Below are 26,315 nucleotides of genomic sequence, written 5' to 3'. Positions count from 1 at the left end.
TGACATGCAGAAAGAGAAGAGAGAAATGCCCTTTCTCCTTCTCTCATAACACTAGGGCTGGATCTACGCAGCTATTAGAAAAAACACTGAAAATGCTCTGCGAAAAAACGTTGCAAAGCTCACAATCGAAAATACTGAGATGTGATTTCAGCTCTACAGCGCCATCTGGTGTTGCAGTGTTATAACGCATTTATCATGCTGTGTTTTGACAAACATAGCTGAGTCCTAGAACTTGAGGCTATCCAATGAAGCTGAACATTGGAAGAGACAGGAGACACAAAAGAAAGTACTTCTTCAGACAGAACATAGGTAAACTATGGAATCCACTCCCACAAGAAGCAGTGATGGTGACCAATCTGGATGGCTTTAAAACAGGATCGGAGAAGGTTCTCAGTGGCTACTAACCCTGATGTCTACATCTTACCTGTACAGTCAAGAGGTAGTAATGCTTCTGAATACCAGTTGCTGAAACCTGTTACATTCAGGTGCTGCTTGTGAGCTTCCCAGAAGCGTTTGACTGGTTGCTGTGAGAAGACTGCTGGGTTAGATGAGTCATTGGCCAGTAATAGGTACAGAAAGGACTATTCCCTGGATGCCAAGATCCAGATTTGGGGTGGCATGTACTCTTTGGTGAGAGAGCCCCAGTGGAGATTTAAAATCACAAAGCATGCAGCAAAGTCAAGCATGGAAATATAGGCTGTTAGACCTTTAAAATATGCCCTTGTGAGTTCCAAAAGTTTCCTCGTCCCCCAGCATAGTGTGATAGGAATTTTATGGTCTTAGATATATGGCAGCGTTCATAACCACACGTACATAGATGAGCACAGGAAAGCCAACCTGGAAACCATTTTGATTCCTAAACTGAGCAAATGTTTCTCTGCATGGTCAAAATGGAAAAGCCTCCCCATTGTCTCTTCCTTCACAAATCCTGTCTTAATCTGTGTTTGAATAAGGGTGTGAGCCTTATCATTACAAAATACTGCCCAGGCTCCCCAAGAAATCCAATCAAGTAACCTGACGCAGGTGGCGCTGTGGGTTAAAGCCTCAGCGCCTAGGACTTGCCGATCGAAAGGTCGGCGGTTCGAATCCCTGCGGCGGGGTGCGCTCCCGCTGCTCGGTCCCAGCGCCTGCCAACCTAGCAGTTCGAAAGCACCTCCGGGTGCAAGTAGATAAATAGGGACCGCTTACCAGCGGGAAGGTAAACGGCGTTTCCGTGTGCGGCTCTGGCTCTGGCTCTGGCCAGAGCAGCGATGTCACGCTGGCCACGTGACCCGGAAGTGTCTCCGGACAGCGCTGGCCCCTGGCCTCTTGAGTGAGATGGGCGCACAACCCCAGAGTCTGTCAAGACTGGCCCGTATGGGCAGGGGTACCTTTACCTTTACCTTTAACCTGCCAGACAGGAAATAAACAAAGCGACAGGAGAAAACAACATGCAAATGTTCTGTTTTAGATCGCCTTATCTGAGGGGTGGTCTTAGGTTACACCCCTTCTGTGATGAATGCATAATGTTTCTGGGGGTGGTCTTGATCTACAGGATGAGAATTTCAAAAGTCTTTATAAGCCCTTGCACAGCAATTTTGGGGGTCCTCTTCCTCTCCTGCGTGTGAGGGGAGCACCCTGTTGCAACAGATCAATAAAGATCAAGCTTACTAGCTGCTTTGCTTCTCAATATTCTCTGTTTGGCCTCTGTTATTCTCTCCTACCAATAGGGAATCTATGTAAGGACTCTATATGGGCTCTTGGATACCCCATAAGGGAAAAGGGCATATTTTATAGGAAAAGATGGGGCATTTGGTAAGCTAAAAATGGTTTACTTACAAACTTTCTAAAAGTCAAGATTCATGTGCTTTAGAAAGTTGCACAGGCGGTAAAACTTGGGATTAGTTACAGTGGTGAAAGTTCCTAAATTATTAGCACAGGAATTTAAGAGTGACTTGTGAGAGCCATCCAATCTTAGCTGCAGCAACCACCTCAAACCTCGCTACACATTGAGCTTCTCAAGTAGATTGATGGTGAACAATAAACTTGATTACTTATTTTCTTCCAAGATAAGGGGAAGTGACCTAGGCTAAGACTGGCAGGACAGCTTAATCTATGGTCTTAACCCCTTTATGCATTAATTAGTCTTAATAATGTTGGTTATATGAGACTGGTTATCCCCCACATATGACACTTTAAAAGCTTGCTAAAAGCTCTAGTTTCTGGTGAACTATATCTAGTACTTAATACTAATACTAATAAACATTTCCAGCAAGTGAGAGACTAAAACCATTTCTGCTCTGAGAATTTGTGGATGTTCCTTCCCAAATGAGTGACAATATTTCATCTGTGTTTCAGTTTCTAAACTTTAGTTTATTGTTTTTAAATAGTGATTGGGATTGTAGTTGGGATTGAAGAAGAAAAAAGACCACATTGCTTGCAAAAAAATTAATAATTTGTTTTTGTTGTTGTTGTAGAAAACTGTTTGTAGGACTTCGCCCTCTAATAATGGCAAATTCATTGTGCATCCTATCTGCACATGTCTTTTGCAGCAGTTGAGGTCACTGAAATAAATAAAAAGCCTGGTTTGTTTTTCAGAGAAATCCAGAACAAGCATTTTAAAATTGATTAAAACTGGAACCCAGATTTCCTGTCACAAGCAGTTAGAGGAGATGGCTGATCTAGTGGCTAAATATCTCACATGCAAAAACATGAAAGTTCTCAATCATTGTTTCCAAAACTTCTGAGATGACATTATTGCCACTTCTAAAACTGGGGGCACCAACATGCATTGATTTCTTTTAGAATGTGCAGGAACTAAGCACCTGCACACAAGATGATCCACTGTGGTTTATTTTATTTTTTTAATCCAAATGCTTTTACCCTGGGTTTTTCTTTAGGGGGAGATGAGGGTGAAACAGACCGTAAAAGCTCTTCAAATCCAATCCAAAATTAAAATGGTAATTTCCAGAAGACTTCACAGCAGAGGTACTAAAATCCAATGCAGACTAAAGTCCTGGAAAAGCTGGGTGTTCTCTTTTGTTACAGCTAACAAAAAGGCCATTATCAAAGGGGCCAATCAGGTCTCCCAGGGGAAGGGAGTTCCATATCCTGGGAGCCATAACCGAACAGGCCCTGCCTTGCATCCCAGCCAGAAGTGCCTTAAAAACAGGAGTGGCATGGTGAAATATACTCGGAGTCGAGTGTGGATTTCATGCTCTTTATTCAGCTCATAGTAGTGAGGAATGGAAGTTTCCCCAAACTGTCTACTTTATATACATTATTTACACAATGGGCCCCACGTGATTGGCTAATTCCGCGATTCTCCTGTAGGCCAATCAGGTTGCGGATTCACTTCTACCTGGAGCTGGATTGGGTGGCTCCTGCAAAACCAATCAGACTGCTGCATTCTGGATTCTATTCAACTCAGTACATAACACATGGCTATAGGCCTCCAGGTGTTGAAGCACTACAGCAGGGGTGGGAAACTTGGGGCCCTCCAGATGTGGTCAGATTCCAGCTCACCAACCTGCATGGCCAATGGGCAGGGCTGAGGGAGCAACATCTGGAGCGTTGCAGATTCCCCCATCCCTGCACTACAGCTTCCAGCATCCCTGGTGTTTGGCCAGGCTGGTTGGGGCTGATGATGATTTCAAGTATTACACCTGGGCCACGAGTTCCCTATTCCTGACAAAAAGGTACAGGACCTCTGATTACAAACAGTAAGGAGTCATTCTGCATGAGTCATTGTTCTTGGCATATCTCCTGATATGCTTGTGAAGAGTTGCAGTATGTAGCCTTCTGTAAAGGCAAGCTATTCTACAGCTTCTCTGAATGAGTAGGGATACAGCCATGATAACATTCTATGCAGAAATGTCACTTGTGTGCTTTCAAATGCCAATTCAGGCTCCACCCTGGTGTTGGTAATCTAATAGGATTATACAAACATCACTCCCTGTCAGGATTTTAATTTAGGCTTGTGACAGGCTTTGTTTCAGGCCATGGGAAAAGAGGGAAGGGTGAGTCTAAATTATGTTTAGGGAACAGCACACCGTTAATTTCCAATTCTTGACAAGTATACAGCTAGGAGACAGAGGCTGATTCGATAGTGGGAAAGCCAGAGCAAGGAATCTTGCAGAGATGCAGTCGGCATCCTCTTCTGTGGTTGTTCACATGAAATATATTTAATGCTCATTTAAAGCATTTGACTGTACCCAGAGAATCCTGGGACCTGTGGTTTGTTAAGGGTGCTGGGAATTTTACCCCCGGGGAGGGGTGTGAACTACAGTTTTTGGGGGAAGCAATGATGTGTATGCAGCCTATGTTTGACTATTTAATGGTTAGCAAGTTCACAAACTGGGTTGCTGCATGCTCAAATTTCGTGGCCTAGAAAGCACCAAGTATTTTCCTTCCTCCAGTCAAACTGCATCTTTTAACCATGGCCATTCTAAAGGGCTTCACCCCCAATTCCCTCCCACCCCTCAAAAAAGTAACATGCAAAAAGTGCACGTATGATGTGGGCTGATATGCCCTGCTCCATAACCTGAAAACACCACCCAACTCGCATTAATCACTTCCCAGCCTCTTGAACGCCTAACAATATCATTGGCTGCACGCTGTGTGCTAAGAGCTGATCTCCACCAGTGTTTTTTTTTTCCTTTCAGTAGGATGGAATGCCTGTACATCAAACCTGCAGCTCTATTGGATGAACTGCTGTTGCCCAGGCGATGATTGTGACCAAACACTTGTCACAGAAGCCTGAGAGCCCGCTGCTTAATGAGCCCTGGGAACCTGTATCTCGGAGGAAATAAAGCAGCTCCGATCGCAAGAGAAAAGCATCTGCAAAGCACTTTCAAGCTGGTAATGGAGTGATCTACTATCCTTTGCGGGATCTGAGGAAGTGCTGACTTTCATACAACATCCCTTGGTGATTATTTCTCAGAACATTCTCATTCTTAATTATTTGCATTTGTGGCTGAACGCAGTGGAAATGAGAGGACTAAAGAAATGCAAAGGAACCAGGCTTGTTCATGATTTCTCATTCCCTCTTTGCAGATTATGATTTGCAGGCATACACCAAATACTTTTCAAGGCGTACACTGCAAAATGTAATGAAAGAATGTAACAAATATGTGTTTGAGCCATAGCTCGGTGGTGGAACCACATGCTCTGAAGCAAAAGGGGCCAGGGTTCAAACCCTCCCCCCCCCATCTCTAATTGGGGTTGGGAAAGAATCCTGTCTGAAACCCTGGAGAACTGTTGCCAGTCCATGCTGGCAAGCTAGGTAGGCCAATAGGCTACCTTATACTAAGGCCCTTTCCGTGTTATTACAGGGAACCAGGACTAGTTGCAGCTTCCAGTTGAGCATACACTCAGTGGTAAACCAGGTCTGCCCTGTGTAACAGCCCAAAATGTTTTTCTTAAGAATGGTGATGGGGTTTTGATCTTTTCTATGATTAGCAGTGGCAGAGTAGGTTATGCCAAACAGTGGCGTAGCGTGGGTTGTCAGCACCCGGGGCAAGGTAAGTAATTTGCGCCCCCTAACCCGTGGATTTGCGCCCCCTAACCCGTGGATTTGCCCTAACCCCAGAAGTTGTGCCCGGTGCGGCCGGCCCCCCCTGCACCCCCCACGCTACGCCACTGATGCCAAATATGCAGTTTTGCTTGCTGTGTTGGTCAAATTCTGATCAATGATCCTTATGACCCTGTGTGCTGTCCTTATCCTCTCTTTCTAGAGTTGTGGGCAATGGAGTTGACCACTAACGTGGAACGCAAAGATGCACCTGTGAAAGCTGTAGATGCATCCATGGAAGCTGAAGATGCATCTGTGGAAGCTGAAGATCCAGCTCTAGAAGCCATCAGGAAGGCAGCAGAGTCTATTGTGAAAAATGTTATCAGAGATGCAATATACACTATTAGACACCTGCAAAAGACAGAGGCAGGTATTACAATATTAACTTGCTATGCTTTTGATGCCTCCTGGATAGTATAAAAGCCACCCTTACCAGAGATTAACTTATTCCCTTCCCTTCAGTTCCAGGAATCAAATATCCAGTACCAAATATTACATGGATGAAGTGCAAGGATTTCACAGTATTTAATGGACTGGCACAGATTGAGGATTATTTAAAAGTAAGTTTAAAATTGGATACTTAATGCCTTTAGCCAAGTGACATGACTGTCTGGATGCATGAATATGCTGTGAGAATCAGCTGGAAAGGGCCTGTATGTTTGGTGGCATTGAAGGCAACACACAGTGCAATGCTTTAGACAGTGGCGTAGCGTGGGGGTGCAGGGGGGGCCAGCCGCACCGGGCGCAACATTTGGGGGGGGGGGCGCTCGCACTCGCAGCTCTCTGCCCCTACCTGGCTCACTCACTCTCTCTCACTGCAGTACTGGCTGTGCGAATCCGATCCGAGCTGCCGGGTCGCCGCCCACTGTGGAGGGGGAGGGTGCCAGGCGTGCGTTGTGGTGCAGAGCGGATAGAGAGCGAGGGAGGGACTATCTGGGGGAGGGACAGTGCAGCGGCCGCCCAGCGCAGCGCTGAGCGTGGGAGAGAACCACACCCGACCAGCCCAGGCAGCAGCAAGAAGAAGCTGGCAGCGGCGGCAGGTTAGGGGTTAGGGGCGCAAATTACTTGCCTTGCCCCGGGTTAGGGGGCACAAATTACTTGCCTTGCCCCGGGTTAGGGGGCGCAAATTACTTGCCTTGCCCCGGGTGCTGACAACCCACGCTACGCCGCTGCCTTTAGAAGAAGCTGGCAGCGGCGGCAGGTTAGGGGTTAGGGGCGCAAATTACTTGCCTTGCCCCGGGTTAGGGGGCACAAATTACTTGCCTTGCCCCGGGTTAGGGGGCGCAAATTACTTGCCTTGCCCCGGGTGCTGACAACCCACGCTACGCCGCTGCCTTTAGATCAATGGTTCCCTCAAGGGGTCCGCATAACCCACCAAGGGTGTCTGTGGCACCATTCACATAACAAAAGCTACCACAGAGATTTCAAATTTTTCAAAAGTCCATAGCTTGACTTTTGAAAAAAACACAGTACTTAGGTAGCTAATTGGGAACCACTGCTGTAGATGTGTACTTGGAAATAAGTTCCACTGTGTTCAGTGAGCCTGAGTCCTTGGTAAGTGGGTTTAGGATGGCAGCTTTATTGTACTAAATAATTGATACTATGTTAATAAGAGCAACAATATTTCTTTATCTTTTTTCCCTAAATTTTGGTGGGTAGGTGCTGCAAGTACATCAAATATACAGCAATGAATGACTAATAGCATAGGTAAAGGTAAAGGAATCCCTGACCGTTAGGTCCAGTTGCAGACAACTCTGGGGTTGTGGCGCTCATCTCGCTTTACTGGCTGAGGAAGCCAGCGTACAGCTTCCGGGTCATGTGGCCAGCATGATTAAGCCGCTTCTGGCGAGCCAGAGCAGTGCATGGAAACGCAGTTTACCTTCCCGCCAGAGTGATACCTATTTATCTACTTGCACTCTGACGTGCTTTCGAACTGCTAGGTTGGCAGGAGCAGGGACCACGCAACGGGAGCTCACCCCGTCGCGGGGATTCAAACCGCTGACCTTCTGATTGGGCAGTGAATCTGGCTGTTATCATTAATTGCAAGTTCTTCTGCACCTCATGTGAAAAAGACCAAAGGAACCCGCAGTCAATGAACATCCTCAACCACACAGTTAAACATTTATGCTCATTTATAGCTATCGTTCTTCCACCTTGGAATTCATGGCAGAGTACATGCACAAACCACACCCAACCCTGTTTCTCTTCACTATCTGGCTGCTGTGACAGAAGGTGGGGGCGAGGCCTTTTTTTCTCCCATCCTTTCATGACTGCTAGTGCAGGCAATCCATTCGTGCCAGGAGCTCTCAGGTAGGCCAACACCACATTCCCCTTAGGATCCATCTATCCCAACCCTATCTTTGGGCAGGTAACACTTTTTGTCGCATCCTTATAAATAGTGGTACACATTTTTTTGTGAGACGATGCAGGTTCACAAATGAATCATTTTTGTATATTAGATAACAATTATCAGCTCCTATGGGGAAGCCTCCACAGACATCTTGTTTAAGCAAGGAGCAAAGAATGGTTTGTGTTTGTCAGACTTTAAAAAAGTCTGTTGTTGTTGTTACCTGCCCTTCACTAGAACGTCAGTTCTATTGCAGCGACTTACAAATGGGCTTCTGGTTTCCACATTTGTTGCAGCATAGATGGTCAATTGGGCAGACAAGGGACTGTATGGCAACAGTCCATTTTGAAGAGTTTCTTACCAAGTGGGTCTTAACTGACAGGTGGCCTGCTCAGCCAATCACAAAGGGATTGATTGCCCACCATGACATAGCCCAGAGATTCCCAGAGGCTGTGGGTGATCAGAACTGGGCCATCTTAAAGTGACAGGCAGCCAAGAATGGGGCCTGGATAACACCTCCATCATGTGCCCTCAGATCACGGCCTCAAACCTTCCCCTGCCTCTAATCCTCCTCACTACAATCTTGGAAAGTTGGGAGAAAGCGAATGGCCCAGTCAGTCAGAGAGTTTTTGCAGCCTGGCAGGCGATTTGAAACCAGGAGTCCTTATTGTGTGACTCATAACATTACAATTCTGATAACGCCAAAGGCTTGACATGTGCTTGACACAGCGGGTTGTACCCACTATGTTCGATTGCTGGCAAATGTGGGCAAATGCTTGTGCATGGGGCCACATCATGGCTTATTTTTATTCCACAGACATGGGAGCTTCATGAGAGCTGGCTACATTGGACAAACTATATCAGCGAAGAGGAACTGGAGTATTCCACGAGGTACTTTTACCGGGTCCGCTGGAGTATCCCAACCTGTAGAAAGCCCATCCCACGAGCTACAGCATGTGTCTATTTCGTCATAGAGATTTCCAAAATCAGACCATCAGTAAGTATTTTGACATCGCCTCTGAAGACCTATAAGCCCAGAGGATAATATTCTTATATAAAAATAAAAAAGCAGGAAGGGGGAGAGAACACCCTCATTAGGATCAAGTTTGAACTTCTGAGATCTATAAACTTGATCATTTGCCAAGTGCTTGATCACGCTCCCTTCATGCCCTTTATTTGAAGGCACACATATTTAGGCAGAACAGTCCCCTGAACCTGAACTTCCTAAGAACTTGAACTAAATAATTGTGCTAGTGGCAGACAGATTAAAGACTCCTGTCAGCGTTATGAGACTTTCCCCCCACTCTTCTGCCCCATCATGCCCCCACACCCCCCACAATTTGGAGGAGAGGAGTATCAGAAATACTTGTGCTGATGGAATGATTATGAACCATGACATTGAAATACACCCTCCTCATTTAATTGTTTATAAACTGTTTAAACTGTTGTACATTTATAGTATAGTCTAATTATGAAAGCTTTTAAGGCTTTGATGGAATTGTTTTGTCATATATTTAAATTATGTTTTGATTTTGTAACTGATTTTATACTTGTAGAAGCCATTTTGGCATGTAAGCAGTTTCTAACTTTAATAATAATAGTTACAGTAATACTTCCATTAAGGGATGCGGGTGGTGCTGTGGGTTAAACCACAGAGCCTAAGGCTTGCCAATCAGAAGGTCAGCGGTTCGAATCCCCACAACGGGGTGAGCTCCCATTGCTTGGTCCCAGCTCCTGCCAACCTAGCAGTTAGAAAGCACGTCAAAGTTCAAGTAGATAAATAGGTACCGCTCCGGTGGGAAGGGAAACGGCGTTTCCGTGCGCTGCTCTGGTTCGCCAGAAGCGGCTTAGTCATGCTGGCCACATGACCTGGAAGCTGAACGCCGGCTCCCTCGGCCAATAAAGCGAGATGAGAGCCCCAACCCCAGAGTCGGTCACGACTGGACCTAATGGTCAGGAGTCCCTTTACCTTTACCTTTACCTTTAATACTTACATTGCAAATAACCAATAACAAGTTTTGGACCGTTTCCTCTGTAATGGTACAAACAGGAAAGGATCTTCCCATATACTTCTGTTTTTAGGTATGATTTACCTTGTCATCCACCCAAAAAATGGCAGAGGCGGGGAATGTGACCCCACATGGCTGTAGTGTGAATTGGTTTATGTATAGAACTTACACTGCTTCAAGGGGGTCTTTAGAAGCAGTGAAAACAATACAGTACAGTAAACCAGACAGCAGCAAAATGCCAGGGATAAAAACAGCAGAACAAGGCAAGAGAACCTCAGCTAAAAACCAATACAGCAGGTATGGGGAACTTTTGGCCCTCCATTTGTTGCTGAATTACAACCCCCATGAACCCCAGCAAGCACAGCCCATAATGGTCAAGGATGATGAGGTCAGCAACATCTGGAGAGTCAAAGGTTCCTTACACCTAGAAGCACTTCCTTTTGCCTGTCCTGTATCTCCCAATCAGCTTCATCAGATGTCCTGGCTTCTTGTTTTGTAAGAACAGGAAAACTGTTGCTGATCTACCCAACACATAATTTTACACACTTTGACCAAGTCTTCCTCTCCTTTTTTCCAAGTTAAAAGACTAACTACTGCTGCCTTTTTAGGATACTGTTCTTTTATTATTATCATTATTACATTTTAATCTCTATATGCAGACACCATCCTGTAATTTATTTTGATGAACCGCGGTATTGAAATGTTTAAAAATAACTGAAATACAATTTTGTAACCTTTCCCAGTTGGAAAGGTTGAGCTGCAGAGGCTTATAGTATACATATGTTAACGGAAAAATCCGAGGGCTCCCTTGGACAAAAACAAAGACACCAACCAGGATTACTTGGAGCAAAACAGCAGCCTGTAGGCTTGGCCTTTATTGAACTGTTGCAACAGGGTGCTCCCCTCACCTGCAGGAGAGAGGAGGGACCCAGAAAAATGGTGGGCAAAGCCTTATAAAGACTTTTGAAATTGCCACCCTGTAGATCAAGACCACCCCCAGAAACATCATACATACATCACAGAAGGGGTGTAACCTAAGACCACCCCTCAGATACATCACACCTACATCACAGAAAAGGCGGTCTAAAACAGAAATTTTAATGTTGTTTTTCTCTTGTCCTTGTTTATCTCCTGTCTGACAGGTTACTTGATTGGATTTCCTGGGTAGCCTGGCCAGTCTTTTGTAATGATAAATATTTAGTTCCTGGGCAATGTCACAGGCTCACACCCTATTCAAACACAGACATACCCTTAAGACAGGATTTGTGAAGGAAAAGACAACGGGGAGGCTTTTCCATTTTGACCTTGTAGAGAAAAGATTTGATCAGTTTAGGAATCAAAATGGTTCCAGGCTGGCCTTCCTGTGCTGATCTACCGGTATGTATGTGCTTGGTTGGTATACTTATGAACATTATCATATATTTAAGAGCATAAAATTCCTATCACACATAGTACCAAGACCCTAGAGGCCCATCAGACCCCAACATTACGGTCAGGCTTCTCTTGCTTGCAAATTTCCTATTGCTATTGCATTTTGAGTTTACTAGTGTCCATGAGGACCAGAAAGCCCTTGCAGGGAAGGGTGATTTTAAAAAGCAAAATGGAAACCCAACATTCTCAGAGTTTAAACGAAGTATTATTTTTCTCTCTCCCTCATTTAATGCAGACATTACCTGTTGAAGTATTCTTTGTGGTGGAGACGAATAAGCTAATTCACAGGTATTTTCTATTTTAAAAATAATCCATGAAATAATGGTGGTATGATAAATTCTGCTAAATGTTTTGTTATGGGGAAAGATCTGCTCATCTTGCAAACCCATCTAGGAGTGAATTGTACCTGCCTTTCTCTGTGTCTCTTTGATTTGCAACTAAGACAGCTGGCTTAGAAGAGGCCAGGCCTGCTCTTGTGCAGAAATCAGCTGCAAAAAAATGTACCATAATCTGCTACAGTTTGCAGGACACATGGCTGTTTTTTGGTTTTTTTCAACTACATTCACTGAAGATTCATCTCTTAGCCTGCAATCCTATACCTACCTACCAGGAATGTCTAGGATTCTGCTGCTTAGTGCTAAAGGATTGTTTATTCAAGATGTGCCCTGAGTTTAAGAGGCTTCCCCAAAATTGGATCACATGCTCATTACTGGACACCATGCCTATGACTGACTGAGATTTGTTTTACATTAGGGACCTAAGAGGGTTGCATCCAATGTAGTGTTAAGTAACCCATTCTGGTAGTGCAGGAATTTACACTTGTGTAAAGTGCGCGACTTCGTATACCCCTGTGTGACTCGAAGATCTGTCCTGGGTTTCCCCCAACTCTCAGGAGTTGACGCAGGTGGCGCTGTGGGTTAAAGCCTCAGCACCTAGGGCTTGCCGATCGAAAGGTCGGCGGTTCGAATCCCTGCGGCGGGGTGCGCTCCCGCTGCTCGGTCCCAGCGCCTGCCAACCTAGCAGTTCGAAAGCACCTCCGGGTGCAAGTAGATAAATAGGGACCGCTTACCAGCGGGAAGGTAAACGGCGTTTCCGTGTGCGGCTCTGGCTCTGGCTCTGGCCAGAGCAGCGATGTCACGCTGGCCACGTGACCCGGAAGTGTCTCCAGACAGCGCTGGCCCCTGGCCTCTTAAGTGAGATGGGCGCACAACCCCAGAGTCTGTCAAGACTGGCCCGTACGGGCAGGGGTACGTTTACCTTTACCTTTAAAGTGCGCGACTTCGTATACCCCTGTGTGACTCGAAGATCTGTCCTGGGTTTCCCCCAACTCTCAGGAGTTGATTATGAGTGTGCAGAGAGGGGGCAAAATTCAATTGTGCAAGTGTAAATCCTTCTGCTAATGTAGGGTTGCCATATTTCAAAAAGTAAAAATCCGGGACACCCAGAAAGTTGTTGAGCTTTGACAAAGAACGCCCTCCCCCCAAAAAAAAATCACGATTTTTCGATTGACTTGCCTAAGATCCAGGATAAAGTACTGCCTTTCAGAAATTGCCCCCAGACATCAATTCCAGCTTTGAAATTCTGGACTTATGGCAGCCTTAGCTAATGGAACAAGTTCACTGGATACCATCCCTTGACACAAATTTTGTTTTAGTTTTTCTGTGTGCAAGAGCACTCAGATTTTGGTTGCAGAAATTTAAGGTTTTTTCCTGTGGGTTTTTTTTAAAGTCACCATAAATGGGTTAAAAGGCACAAATCAGTGCATTAAAAATACAGATGTGTGCAGGAACAAGCTAAAGGTGGCACAGACATCAGGACAGAAGTGTTAGCACATAGTGCATTTGAGCAATGTCAAAACAAGCCATTTTAAAAAATCAGGATCCACCCTATTCCTATTCCTATGACTGTAATCTGTTTTTTTTTTTTTTAACTGTTGTAACCCGAACTCAAGACCTGCAGATAGTAGATGATTATGATGAATATTGTAAGGGAAATAACTTTTCAAAAAAACAAACCACAGTTCCCAACTCAGTTGTGTTAAGTAACCCAACTCTTGTGTTATATTTCTTCTGCTGTCTCTCTCTATAGGCCAGGAGAGTCTCGATTCAAAGAAAAATGGCTCAAAGATGTGATTGAAAGCAAAATAATCATGATGGAGACCATCACTTTTTAGTTCCTCTGGAATTGTTACAAACTAAAAACTCTCTTTTAGGTTTTCTGCTAGTTTTTATAAATAAAAGTTGTGCATATCTGTAGTCAGCTTCTCATTTTTGGTCTTTCTGTGTTGTGTTAGAAGGCTTAATTCCTGGAGAGCAAATGTTATTTGATCAAACCCGCGAAGCATCAGTGCCCTTAATCTTGCAGTAGACATGGCAGAGATCTCCACTTACTGCAATCTTCCAAGTCTATGTAGGCCAAGGGTAGCAAACGTGGTGCTCCCCTCCCTACATAATTCATGACCATTCACCAGGCTGGCTGGGGCAGATGCAAATTGTACTCCACAACATCTGGAGGGTACCATGTTAGGAAACGAAGCTTTGCTTACACAGATATGGCCACACTGCCAAGGTCTGCAAAACTCTGTTTAAGGGAATTTGCATGTCACTTTGTGTCATAAGCTAGACCGCCGCCAGATGTTTTGGACAACAACTCCCATTATCCCTTACTATTGGGAATACTTAATTATATTTTACTGTTGTATTGTTATTTTTGTTTTCCTCTACCTTTTAAAATGTTTTATGTATTATTTTTCTTGAAACTCATTGAAATATGCTTAATGGTTTTTGTGGGAATGCTAAGGATGGTAGGGAAGGATATACAATGGTACCTCGGGTTACAGACACTTCAGGTTACAGACTCTGCTAACCTAGAAATAGTACCTCGGCTTAAGAACTTTGCTGCAGGATGAGAACAGAAATCGTGCTCCGGGGGTGCGGCGGCAGCAGGAGGCCCCATTAGCTAAAGTGGTGCTTCAGGTTAAGAACCGTTTCAGGTTAAGAACGGACCTCCAGAACAAATTAAGTTCTTAACCCGAGGTACCACTGTATTGATTAAGTATTATGATGTAGCAGAGCAAATTCCCCTCAATATAGCTGGAAGCTAGTTTGCAGATTCGTTTGAATCTCGTAGTTAAGATTATTTTCTGGTGTTGCCTTTAATCCCTCTGAAAAGAATAAAGATACGAGAGTCTTTCTGAGCAAAGTAACAAAAAGTTTACTCACATTTCAGTTCACAATATGATTCCTGAAAGGCAGACTTTACTTGGTAGTTACACAAAGAAACTGTGAGTTCATCTCATATGGAGACTGAACTTGTGCTGCTGGCTAAGAGCCAGCAGACAGCAAAATTACATGAAGAATAGAAAATGGTTGCAGGAGAGCAGCGTGGCAGCAAAAGATCAGCAAGGAAGACAAGAGAAAAACAGGAAGTGAGAAAATGGCTTTATGACTCGGCTCTTTTAAGGAGTGAGGCAGAGCCATACCAATCTCCCAGGTCACAAGCAGTGGAAGGAGCTCCCGACCGGTGGTATAGGAAGTTACACTGACTGGATGTCCCCCTGCCTGTGCCCACTCTAGGGAAACAAGGAATGTTGCATTTGACTGCACCAATGGATTACATCCCACAATTTTATTATTGGGAATTCTTGCTCTCATCAGTCCCAGTTGTTCACCTATTTGAGTAATAGCAAGTTAGTACCATAGACTGCAACATGCACACTAAGCCGTTGACATGTGATCTTTAATCAAGACCTGCTTGGGAGCCACAGCCCCGGGTTCCAATTTTCCAAATGGCAAGTGCTTTCAAACACTGTCAAATGAAGTGTTTATTTTTATAGCTGTTTCAAAGAACGAGCGAGTCATGGCTTGAAACTGACAAGCCATAGATAAAAAACAACAACTAAGGTGCACCCAGGGAAACAATTTTAAATGTAACTTTCCAGAAATAATACATGGTTTTGGAATTGTGAAAGGAATGGTACACAGGATGCACATCAAGCCCACTGCCTGTACACATTTTATGACTTCACCACTCCCTCCCAACTTTTGCATCACAGTACCTTGTGCCCCTAAGGGTCCCCTGAACTTGGGAGGCTGGGTTTGAGGCTTTTTGGGAGGCTATTTTGAGGCTTCTGAAAGAGCAGAGGTGCTCAGAAGTCACAGTGGATGGCACCTGCCAGACACATTTCAATACTGGCATAAAGACTTTGCCTACAATAGGGGTCATGTTTTCAGCCCATCAAAGCCTGTGGATATCTAACCTGTTTTGTTCCACTGAAACTCTATTTGCACAATGAAGTCAGGTAGGAGGATGCTTCCAATCTTCAAATAGTTCTCTCTCTTGATGAGCTATCAGTCAGACTCCCCATACTAGTTAATGTAGAGGATGATGAAAGCAAATCTGTACTAAGAGAAATGCCCATTACACTGCTGGCTCAGTAACAGGCTAGTCACTGGAAGACACTCTACTGAAGCATTATACAGCTTCTTATTAAAATTATAAAATATATTAATACTTAAAATGTACAAATCTGACCAAAGTGAGCTGCTCCAACTATATTTACAAGGAATCAGAGCCACTGAAAAAGACTATAATTTAAGTCACTTAAAATCTAGTAAAAGAGAATCAAGTCTCACTAATATACAACAAACAACTCTGTTCTGAAGCTTAAAAAGGCTGTGTTAATGACTTTTTGTCTTTGTGCAATCAATGGTACAATCAATTTGCACCATCTGTTATTGTGGGATAACCAGCCCCATATAACCAACATGCTTAAGTCTAATTAATGCATGAAATGGTTAATACAATAGAGTTAGCTGTCCTGCCAGGCTTAGCTATGTCAGTTCCCTTACCTTGGGAATCAAACCTATCATTTCCTCCCAGTCTACCTGAGCACCTTAGCATGTGAAGAGGTTTGAACTGGTTACTCCAGCTTAGCAGCATGGCTTCTCACAAACTACTCTTCACTTCCTAGGCCAGTTCCTAGGCCAATTCACTTCCTATGTTTAGGAACTTTCATCACTTTGTAACTAAGTTAAGTTTTACTGCCTGTGCAACTTTTCTGACTGATTTGTGGAAGAGCACATGAATCTGACCTTTGGAGAGTTTGTTAGTAAACAATCTTGTAACTTGTCAAATGTGTGGTCATATCCCACTCTGGGGGAAGAGGGAAAATTTGGAACTCACCTGAAAGCGCATATTTTAAAGGTAAAACAGCCTATATTTCCATGCTTTACTTTGCTGAATATATTGTGACTTCCAACTCTCTGATGGGGTTCTCTCACCAAAGAGTACTTGCCCAGAACTTGAAATGTTGGCATCCAAGAATTCCCATATATATATATATACACACACCAACATTTATTTGGTTATCTAATGCCATTGGAAGATCACCCTGATCCACTCTGTGACTCGTACTGTATACTCAACATTCTCTTAGGACTGAAAACAAAGCAACCTTAACAAAATGCCAAGTTTCAGTTCCACAAGTCTTGATTTGCTGCTCAGAATTTTAAATCCACCAGCTGGCACAGTACCTTGGATTCCTAGCAATATTTTGGGATAGTTTGCAATAGAGCCTTGTCTCATTTCATTTAGGTAATTGTCCTTCTGCTGCTGTTAATGCCATACAGCAAATTTGTGAACAGGCTATCCACATACACCTGTCAAGGTTCTTATTGATACATATAAACCATTTCCAAAAGTTCAACCAGCAGTACACCCTGCAAGTAGGGCTGTGATGCTGGACACCTGTTTGTGAATCGCTGTAACGGGACAGTTGTCAATATGCACAAGAAGAGCATCCTGTTCATTTGTCGTCTTTGCCCTTGGTTTTCCTGTAGACCATCTCTCGGAAGCTTGCCAGAATCTTGTTCTCTCTCTTCCGCCTCTCCTCCTGGTTGAAAGATGCCAGGGCCCTCTTTTCATCTGCACTGTAGATCTGGTTCTCCTTACGCAGACGCACGGCTTCCATTCTCCGGTGCCTGTAGAGAAACAAGATGTGCATCAAATAACCAGTAATGTTCAACAGGAAGAGAAGATTTCCTTCATTACCAGCTCAATTTCTATTAGCCATTACCCAAATGTCTCCCTCTACACTGTATAACAGCAGCAAAATTTCACAGCAATCCCCACCAGAACACTCACCTGCTGCCGCTCATCACATAGCCAGACTTCTCAAATGATGCAATTTCTTCACTGGTTAGACCAATTTCACCTCTCCTAGGGATGCGTTTTCCAGCTTTTACATATTCCGCCATGGCAGCGCCTTCACCGGGGAGTAAAGCATGTCCATAGCTTTAAGAAAAAGACAGGATCGTTACATTACAAATATATATATATATATATTGGCATCCCAAAGCCCCGCTGACTTCTCTCTCTAGCTATGGATACAGAGAAGCTGAAAAGGACAAAGCAAGATAACTTAAAAGTATTATTTCATATACAGGCCCATTTTCTGCAAGATGTCCTAGATAGGTAAGGGAAGCTGGAACCTTGGATCCCTTCTCAGTTTACCATTGCAATCCTAGCTTCCTTACAAAGTGCCTCTAAGATAGACAGGACAAAAGGAGGTATCTTAATTATCTTGGCCTCATTATTCCACCTAGATTTCCTCCTGTTAAGCTTTCCATTCTGTCTGGGCAACAATAAGAAAATGCTGGGACAAGCAGTGCAGCCAGAGTTTGTTCTTTTCCACATTGCTACCTGTTTCCCTTCACTGTCAAGGTGAGACATGTTAGAAAAGGAAGTGTAAGAACATCTAGTTTAAGCAAATGTCACAGCAAAATATAGAGCAAGTTTTCATGGGGCTCCAGCACAGTTCTCTCGCGTGCATTAGCACGCCGCTATTAGATTATAGTCCATTAAAAGGTCAGGGCACACAATTGCGGCCCATATTTTCAACTCATGAAACGACCCCTTCTGGAACATCCACCCATCCAGGTGCCAATAAGAGCAGGAAGTTCCCACATCAAATTTCACCTTAGCCACAAATGAAAAAGATGGACTTAAAGCAAGCTACTATTTTTTTCAGACTCACTCATCTGTAGTAGTGGTACCTTGGTTCCCAAATGGCTTGGTTGTCAAACAAATCAGCTCCTGAATGCCGCAAACCTGGAAATGTTCCGGTTTGCAAACGTTTTTCCCGAAGCCGAACGTCTGACGTGGTTTCCAATTGAGCGCAGGAAGCTCCTGCAGCCAATCAGAAGCTGCACCTCGGTTTTCGAACAGTTTCAGGAGTCAGACAGACTCCCGGAATGGATTAAGTTCGAGAACAAAGGTACCACTGTACAGGAAACATAGCATTGATCTAACTTATAGGATGCTTGCTGAGGATTATTAAGGATTATATAGGCTCTGTTATCTGAGCTCTGTGAACATCTAAATATGCTATACAGTTAAGAACTGCATCTGGATTCCTGGGCTACCTTGGATTTCAAATGCTGAAATAAACTAAAGGTGCAGCACTTACTTCAAGGGCCGATCATCTTGAGAGGCATGAGTAATGGGAGCTTCTGGTCCTATGAAATCCACAGCATCTGCATTTTCTGCAAGAAAGCAATAAAAGGAAGAATGAAGCCAAAACCTTCTCTAATGCATTATTTAACCAGGTTTTTTTAACCCAACTACAAATGTTATCATTGCCATCCTTTCTGTGGGGTCTGCCTGGCCTAACTGCCACCTTGACCCTCCCACTTTGAGCCCCATCAGCAGCCAGCCACTCTGCATGAGTGGTCTGCTCTATTTTGTATGGCATATTCATTTTATTAGCCCACCTGATTTTTTTCTGTTGGAATAGGTGGGGTATACATATAAACTAAATAACCATCTTACAAAAGGAATAAATTTAAGCCTACTTCAGTTGACATCTCTTTAGGGATGCCTTTCCTTAACAAAGACCAATCTAACAGTGAAGGCTGCTCCTGTGCGCAGGTTTTTCCAAGAAGCTATGAGCATTCAAAACCTACTTGATCTCTCAATCCAGAGATCATCCTCTTCCTGCTCATCGTCATCAGAATCTTCGCTGCTTGACTCGCTGAAGTCTTTCCTGCTCTTTTTACTCTTTCTTTTCTTGGACTTTTTTCTGTTGAGAAGTGAGAGGGAAATGGGATAAATATGTAAAATCAAAGCAAGGAAGAAGAAAGGTTGGTAAGAACAAGAAGAAATGTTTTGGCTTCGTGTCGCTTACAAGAATATTATCAATATATCAATATTAAGAATATTATCAATGAAAGGGTTAAAGAAAAGCCATATGTATAAAGGATGCTATGGGGGGAAAACCATAACCCAAGAAAAAACCTTTTGGGGGCCAAATAAAAAACAACAACACACACACAATGCAGCACAAAGCTTGCTCACAAGGAAGATGTGAAGCACTGAGAGCATAAACACATTTGGTCCCCCTTCTCTTTTCCTTTACAACACAAACTCAGAAACCACTCTCATCAAGTTCAGTGAGGCTTTCTTTCAGATGAATGTGGCCTTAGTTTTGTTCCATATCTATTTACTAACAAAACTTCTACTACATTATTGACATAACTGGTGACAGCAACCAGACCAAAAGGAAAGGAAAATAAAATCCAAAACAAAAATTAACAATGCAAAATGAAATAAACAAAAGCAGAAGTTGAAAGCCGAGTCAAGAGTTCTCTTGGTGACAACATAGTAGCTGGGGAAACAGGAGTTTGATACTAGTATTATGAAACACACAAACTCTCCGCAATTTTACAAGTTTTTTTTTAAAAAAACAGCTCTTACTTCCTATGCTTCTTTTTCCTCTTCTTGGATTTCTTTTTTTCCTCATCACCTGAAATGTTAATAACAAAGAGAAACAAAAATAAGCAGGGGTAAGGCATAATATGCTTGAGTGAAAGAAGGGTGGAAAACCAGTGTGGTATAGTGAATGCTGTTGGGTTAGGACTGGGAAGACCAGAACAAAAATTCCAAATCAGCCAGGAAGCCGACTGGGTAACTTTGAACCACCTACTCACTTTCCCAGCCTAATATACATTACATAGCAGCTGAATAAGGAATTTAATTATTCCCCAGTGCATAATGCATTGCAGTCCTGGACTATTCACAATAGGAATGGAAAAGCAGCAGCTTTCCTGATGAGAATCTGCAGCTGTCATCACCCCCGCATTGGCTGAGGCTAATGGGAGCTGGAGGGCCCAGCACCACTATGCCACACATGATATTCATTTTAAAAACCCCCACTATGATTTATGAACATTCATGCAATATCACTCAATTGTAGCTCATCTTCCTGAGAGCTTAAGGGTCCAATGGAACAATGTTAGTATGGGGCTATTGTGATATGATTCTCAATTTGCCAAAATTCTTGATAACTGAAGAAGTTAATACTTCAGAATGAATGGAATAATAAATATGACTTTAAAGACTATGGGAATTTGCTATTCCTTATTTGAACTATAGTGTAGGTGGGTAGGGAGAATCCCCTTTAAGTGTGCAGCTCAAAAGAAGAAAGAGGCCAATTCCAAGCTGGGAACACAAGTTTTGCACAACAGGTTCACACATACGTGAAGCAGCTTTTCTCTTCCTTTTCTTCTTTTTCTTCCTCTTCTCCTCCTCTGAAAAGAATTTGAAAACGAAATGTTTCTACAATCAAGCCAAACAGTCCACTCTATGGGTTGTTACTTCCTGACCAACAGATTGCATCTGCTACACCTATGAGGCCAGGCTGCAGCCTTGCTTTCTAGAACAGGTAGGGGACTGCTGTTGCATATGGATGGGAGACATCATTTGCAAATAGTATGACAACTGTTAAGGCAATGGGAAGGGTCACCGAGTCAGGAACTGGCGACATTAATTATTATTGATGCAATTTACTTTAGAAATTCCATTTGGAGTGCATTCCTTCTAGGAAGGAAAGACAACTCAGTCCCTACAAATACTAATGATGTTACCCAAATGCCACCAAATCAGTGCAAAATACCTTCTGAGCTGGAATCAGAAGAGCTGCTCTTTTTAGATGTACCATCTTCATCTTCTGCAGGAGTGTGTTCATCAGAGCTAGATTTAAAGGCAGAGCACAAAACAATATTAGTGTAGGGAGAAGTGCAAAATATATCATCATAATTTGAAAAGCTGCAGTCAAAAGCATATAAAGACTTCAGTGTTAAGTATTTCAATAAAATAAATTTCTGTATGAGAGCTTACCACTGTTCGGATTTAAAAATATTAATTATATATATGGGGCTAAATATGCCAAGGGATTCTACAATTTGGTTTTAGGAATGTAGCAAAGTTGAACACAAAATGCATTTGACAAAACCATGATGCTAAATAAGCCAACATGGGGGGACAACAAAACAAAATGGAAAAAGGTAATCACCATCCTCCTTATTAGAATTCAGGAGATGGTCCTCAAGACAGGTTACAGCAATGAAAACAGAAGTATTTATTTATTTATTAAAAAACCACAAACCTACTCTGGGTCAGGAACCTTTGGTGAGAATCCCCAAACTTCAGGTGCTCCAAGTTCACCTATTCTCTCTCTCTCGTTTAATCGCCTGTAAAAGATGCATCTCTGTTAAAACCGAGGACATATTTTCCATGTATAAAAATTAAGCACAACACAGGGATAAGAGACAGCATTGCTATAGAGCAAAAGGGTGGCTGGAGTGGGGAACTGTTTTTCAGCCTGAGAACCACTTTTCCTCACTGACAACCTTCTGGGGCCCACATGCCAGTGGGGAATGGGGTCAGAGACAAAAATGGGTAGAGCAATATTAGCTTTGCGAAGTAGACTATATTCCTGTCATGCAAACAGTCAAGAGATTTCTGCACACACACACACACACTAGGGCTGTGCAATAAGTTGCCATATTGTATCAAAATAACAACATGATAAGTGTTTCAATAAGGCAGAGACTTGACAGTTTTCCAGAAAGTACCTCAGCTGAATGGATACTTTGCAGCAGATACCGATACTGCTGCAAAGTATCCATTATAATAATTTGTAGAAAAGTGTATCCAGCTTTGTTTGCTCTTTCCCTCCTCTCTCCTAACCCATGAGAAATGAAGAAAAACCTTCACACAAACCAGCAAGCTTTTTCAGATTCACTGGTCCACTTAAGAGCTCAGTCTGCTAGCAATCCAGGAGGGACCGCCCACAGCTAGTCAATCAAAGAGACAAAGTAAACAAAGAACTGGAAAGCACATCTTTCTTCCCTCACCAGTGGAAAAAAGAGGGGGAAGAGTTTTTGTTTTTATTTTCTGGTGCTGTTTATGTTGTTGGTTCCCCCTAAAAAGCTTTCCCCCATATTAAAAAGGGTGATTTTTTTTTTTAAAGTTTAAAGGAGACTCTCTTTTTGCTTGTTTGCCTTCCTTCCCTCCCTTTGATAAAAAGGGAGTGATTGGTAGGATGAGGGCTTGGGTGGGGGGCCTTCTGGGGTGGGGGTGGAGGGTAGAAGATTTAGCTGGCTGCCTTATGCTGAAATGGGAGGTTGGGTACTGTGTGAGAATGATGATGAGGGTGTTTTTCAGTATTAGTTGAACTCAATGGGGCTTATGCATGCACATATTCCACTTAGACCTCTATGTGGGGAAGCAGATGCAACTTGACTAGTAAATCACTTAAACTACTCATAAATTAGTTGAAAAATATATTAAATATAATATATGGAAGTTCATTTACAATTTTTATTAAATCTACTTTTACATTTTTAGGGCCTCCACTGCCACAGGGAGCCTCATCAAGGCCCTTAGCTGCTGCAGGGAAGCATAGCGCACCCTCCACCACCATAAGGAGCTACAGTGGCACCCTCTGCTGCTGCGGGGATGTGCAGTGCACTCTCCACCACTGCTGCGGGGAGGCCCAGCAAGGCCCTCTGCTGCTGCAGGAAAGCACTGCGCACCCTCAGGGCTGTACCTAGGAGGTGGTGAGGTGGGCCCCCGCCAGGGGCGCAGGCGAGAGAGGGGTGCAAAATCGGCCTAAAATATGTCTATAAATAAAAATATCAATTATTGCCTCATAAGAAAAGCTTTTGAAATAGAGGGTGAATTGAATGAGGGGAGGTTGGAGGAGAGGCGGAAAGAATAATTTGTCCATGGGTAAGGGGCAGAATCTGGACGGTTCTGCAAGGGGCGCAAGATCACCTAGCTACGGCTCTGCGCACCCTCCACTGCTGCAGGGAGGTATGGCAGGAGTCTCTGCCCCCGCAGGGAGGCCCAGCAAGGCCCTCCGCCACCACAGATATATATTGTGCTATATCGAGATATTGTGACATTTAGCTGGTGATATATTGTGATGTTGAAAACCAGATACAGTATTGCCCATCCTTAATACATACAACACACACCTCTCTGACTGGGTAATTAAGAAGCTTTATCACAGTTCAATGATACATTTAAGCCAGCAAGGAGGGTGTGAACAGTGCAAGTTTGGGTGTCTGGGAAGGAGGGCATGATGTAGGGAGTCCAGGAAGACTGCGTTTGGACCCAGGCTGAGGTTCCTCACAGCTGAATGGAACTGCTAAGGCAAGAAACATCTTAATTTATCAGTAACAGTATTTGAATTTTTCTTAAAGGGAAAACAATCTCCCTAGATCAGAGCTTTCCAAACATTTCATTTTGGTGATACAGTTTTTGGACATGCATCATTTCGCTACACAGTAATTCAGTTTTACTAGCAAACCAGAGGTTAAACTAATCCAGAGAGGAGCACAGGGAGTATTTGCACAACACACCTATGCATTACAGCCAACACACTAACAAGTCACGATACAAAATTTGGAGAGCTCTGCCTTAGATGCATTGCAGTGCTGAACACGCTAAAGAGGTTAGACAAATTAATGTCCAGAGGTCACAAGAGAGGTGAGATCATTGAAGGCTCATCTTAACTGTGAGTCCTGGGGCACCTGCTCCCTTCGTTGCACACCTTTTGCCACTTGGCCTGGGAGAGAAGGGCCTTGACTGACTCTAGCTACTAAAGCTGAGGCTTCTGAAGAGGCCAAAGACCATCTTGGCTGTCTCTTAGTACAAACCCAGGTCATCAAGCCTGAACTTCCACAACTGCTATCTGCCATGAAACCCTACTGGAAGGATTAGCAGCAGTGGCAGTAGCAACGTTATGTGGTTATAATATTTTAGTCTCTTGTTAGTTATGCTGGTTTAAATGTGCATTTTATATCTGAATTCCTTTAGTAAAGTTTTATTTTTAAATCTTTAAAATAATATTTAAGTTTCCTGTTAATTATATTGCTTTGGATGTATACTTTATACATGACTTTATTCTGGATTGTTTTACTTGATGCATTAATACGTTGTAAACTGCTCTGATATTTCCCTCCCTTAAGAATATAAAGTGGTACAAAAAAGATATAAATAAAAATAAAGATATTGTTTTAAATCAGAACAAAAGTTACACAACAGCAAAATCAACATACAAGATGCTTGCATCAATGGACTAACATTTAGTGATACGTTGCCCAATCAAAATCACTACCCGACCTAACCTTTGCATATGTACTCAAAAGCAAATCCTTTCTGAATTGAATGAAACCTACTTCCATGCAGGTATGAACAGGGTTTATGCTTGAGACTGAAGTCAATTTAGCCATCACTTCATCAGTTTAAACTGCACTATGTATCACACCTTAAACCTCCATGGCTAGGAGTCATAGTAATAACCTTCTAGCTGTTATGATATAACAAGGGTAGGGGATGAGTTGCAATACTACTTGCCACAGGCAAAGTGCTGCCACCAAGAAGATCCCATTCTCATGCTTCTTCCCCATCCCGAGCTCTAAAGTCAAAGATGATCAAAACTTCTGAAGGCGGTAGGCTGTCAGCAACCTGGTCCCAATAAGGATTGGAATCCATATAAAGCCAACATATTAGATCTTATGTCACAAATGGTTTTGTTATGGTTTAGAATTAGATTGTCATAAAATCCCCAAAACAGCCCTGCTTCTGTGCTTTTTAACAGCAACTCTGGTATACAGAAATAAGGGAAGAACGGAGATCTGCAAATATGGCAAAACTAACCATATACATACATTCTGAAAGGGTGGGAGAGAAATGACTTGGGGCACAACCACAACCACATAAAGGCACAACCACTCTTTGTGTTAACTTTTTATGAGAAACTGGTTAAACTTGGACACTGATTCATATAGATCGGGGATGGGGGACATTCCATATGTTGCCAACTTCCAGTCTGCACAGCCAACTACATCCAGAGAGCCACAAGTTCCTTATCCCTGAGTTGAGATCCTCTACACTGATTTCACAGTTGTCCGTTTCGTAGCTGCAGCTAGCAAAAGCGGGGAAAGGAACAGGTACCCGGGGAGGGGGCGGGGAAGGGAAGCCTCAGCCGAAGCTGCACCTTTTCCTGCACAGCTTGCATGTAACTTTCCTCTCTCTCTCTTGGTACTTTATTTAACCTTCCGATGTTTATAAAGGAGGGCACGTGCCTCGGCGCTGCTATCTTTTTGCAAGCCTCAATCAAGCGGCGCATTAAAGAGGTAAGGGAGGAAGGGATGAAATATTCAAGAGGGGAGACCCCGCCAGGACCCTTTCTCGGATGAGGCCAGCAAGCAAGCCTCCCCACGTACCTCTGCCTCAGCGACTCCTCCTGCTCCTTGCCGTAGTGCTCTGGGCCATGGCGGTGGCCGAAGTGGTGAAGCGGGCCGGGCCGCTGACGGAACCCGCCGCCGCCACCGCGCTCGCGGGACCGAGACCCGGACGGAGACCGGGCTCGGGACCTCTTGCTCCGGCTGGACCTGGGCGGGGAAGGGCTGGTTGAGCTGCCGCTCCGATCCCGCCGTGAGGGCGGCGGCGGCGGCGGCGACTCCTCTGGGCTCCGCGAGCGGGACACCGGCGCCATGGCCTCGGCAGGAGGTCCTCCGGCGCCTCGAGTAGCGGAAGCGTCGCCAACGGTCCACAGAGAGGCCTTTTCCTTCCGCCGGATGTGGCGTCGGTGTGTGTGTCTGTGTGTTTGTGTGTTTATTTCCCC

The 26,315-nt window shown here is 43.8% G+C and overlaps 2 protein-coding genes across 4 annotated transcripts; one reads left to right on the top strand and one right to left on the bottom strand.

The window, feature by feature from the left end:
* The first annotated feature begins 4,479 nt into the window (after positions 1-4,479).
* Positions 4,480-13,593, top strand: AKAP14 (A-kinase anchoring protein 14). Of its 3 annotated transcripts, none has more exons than XM_079962937.1 (6): positions 4,668-4,839; positions 5,717-5,921; positions 6,014-6,111; positions 8,716-8,895; positions 11,574-11,626; positions 13,427-13,593. In XM_079962937.1, exons 1-6 carry the CDS (start codon positions 4,756-4,758, stop codon positions 13,509-13,511), a joined length of 705 nt encoding a protein of 234 aa, XP_079819063.1. In that variant the 5' UTR covers positions 4,668-4,755; the 3' UTR covers positions 13,512-13,593. The 3 variants fall into 3 exon arrangements, with proteins under 3 accessions (XP_079819065.1, XP_079819063.1, XP_079819064.1); XM_079962938.1 differs by having other exon boundaries at positions 4,722-4,906; positions 5,715-5,921; XM_079962939.1 differs by lacking the exons at positions 8,716-8,895; positions 11,574-11,626; positions 13,427-13,593 and adding an exon at positions 8,195-8,683 and having other exon boundaries at positions 4,480-4,839.
* Positions 13,594-14,536: 943 nt separating this feature from the next.
* Positions 14,537-26,252, bottom strand: NKAP (NFKB activating protein). The gene is made up of 9 exons (XM_079962882.1): positions 25,915-26,252; positions 21,787-21,867; positions 21,291-21,367; positions 20,875-20,925; positions 20,093-20,141; positions 19,303-19,418; positions 18,807-18,882; positions 17,483-17,632; positions 14,537-17,319 (listed from the first exon to the last, which is right to left on the bottom strand). Exons 1-9 carry the CDS (start codon positions 26,184-26,186, stop codon positions 17,145-17,147), a joined length of 1,047 nt encoding a protein of 348 aa, XP_079819008.1. The 5' UTR covers positions 26,187-26,252; the 3' UTR covers positions 14,537-17,144.
* Between the last annotated feature and the right edge of the window lie 63 nt (positions 26,253-26,315).

This window comes from Podarcis cretensis, assembly GCF_951804945.1.
Source record: "Podarcis cretensis genome assembly, chromosome: Z".
In the NCBI taxonomy this organism is placed as follows: domain Eukaryota; kingdom Metazoa; phylum Chordata; class Lepidosauria; order Squamata; family Lacertidae; genus Podarcis; species Podarcis cretensis.
This window is presented reverse-complemented; position numbering and strand designations above follow the sequence as displayed.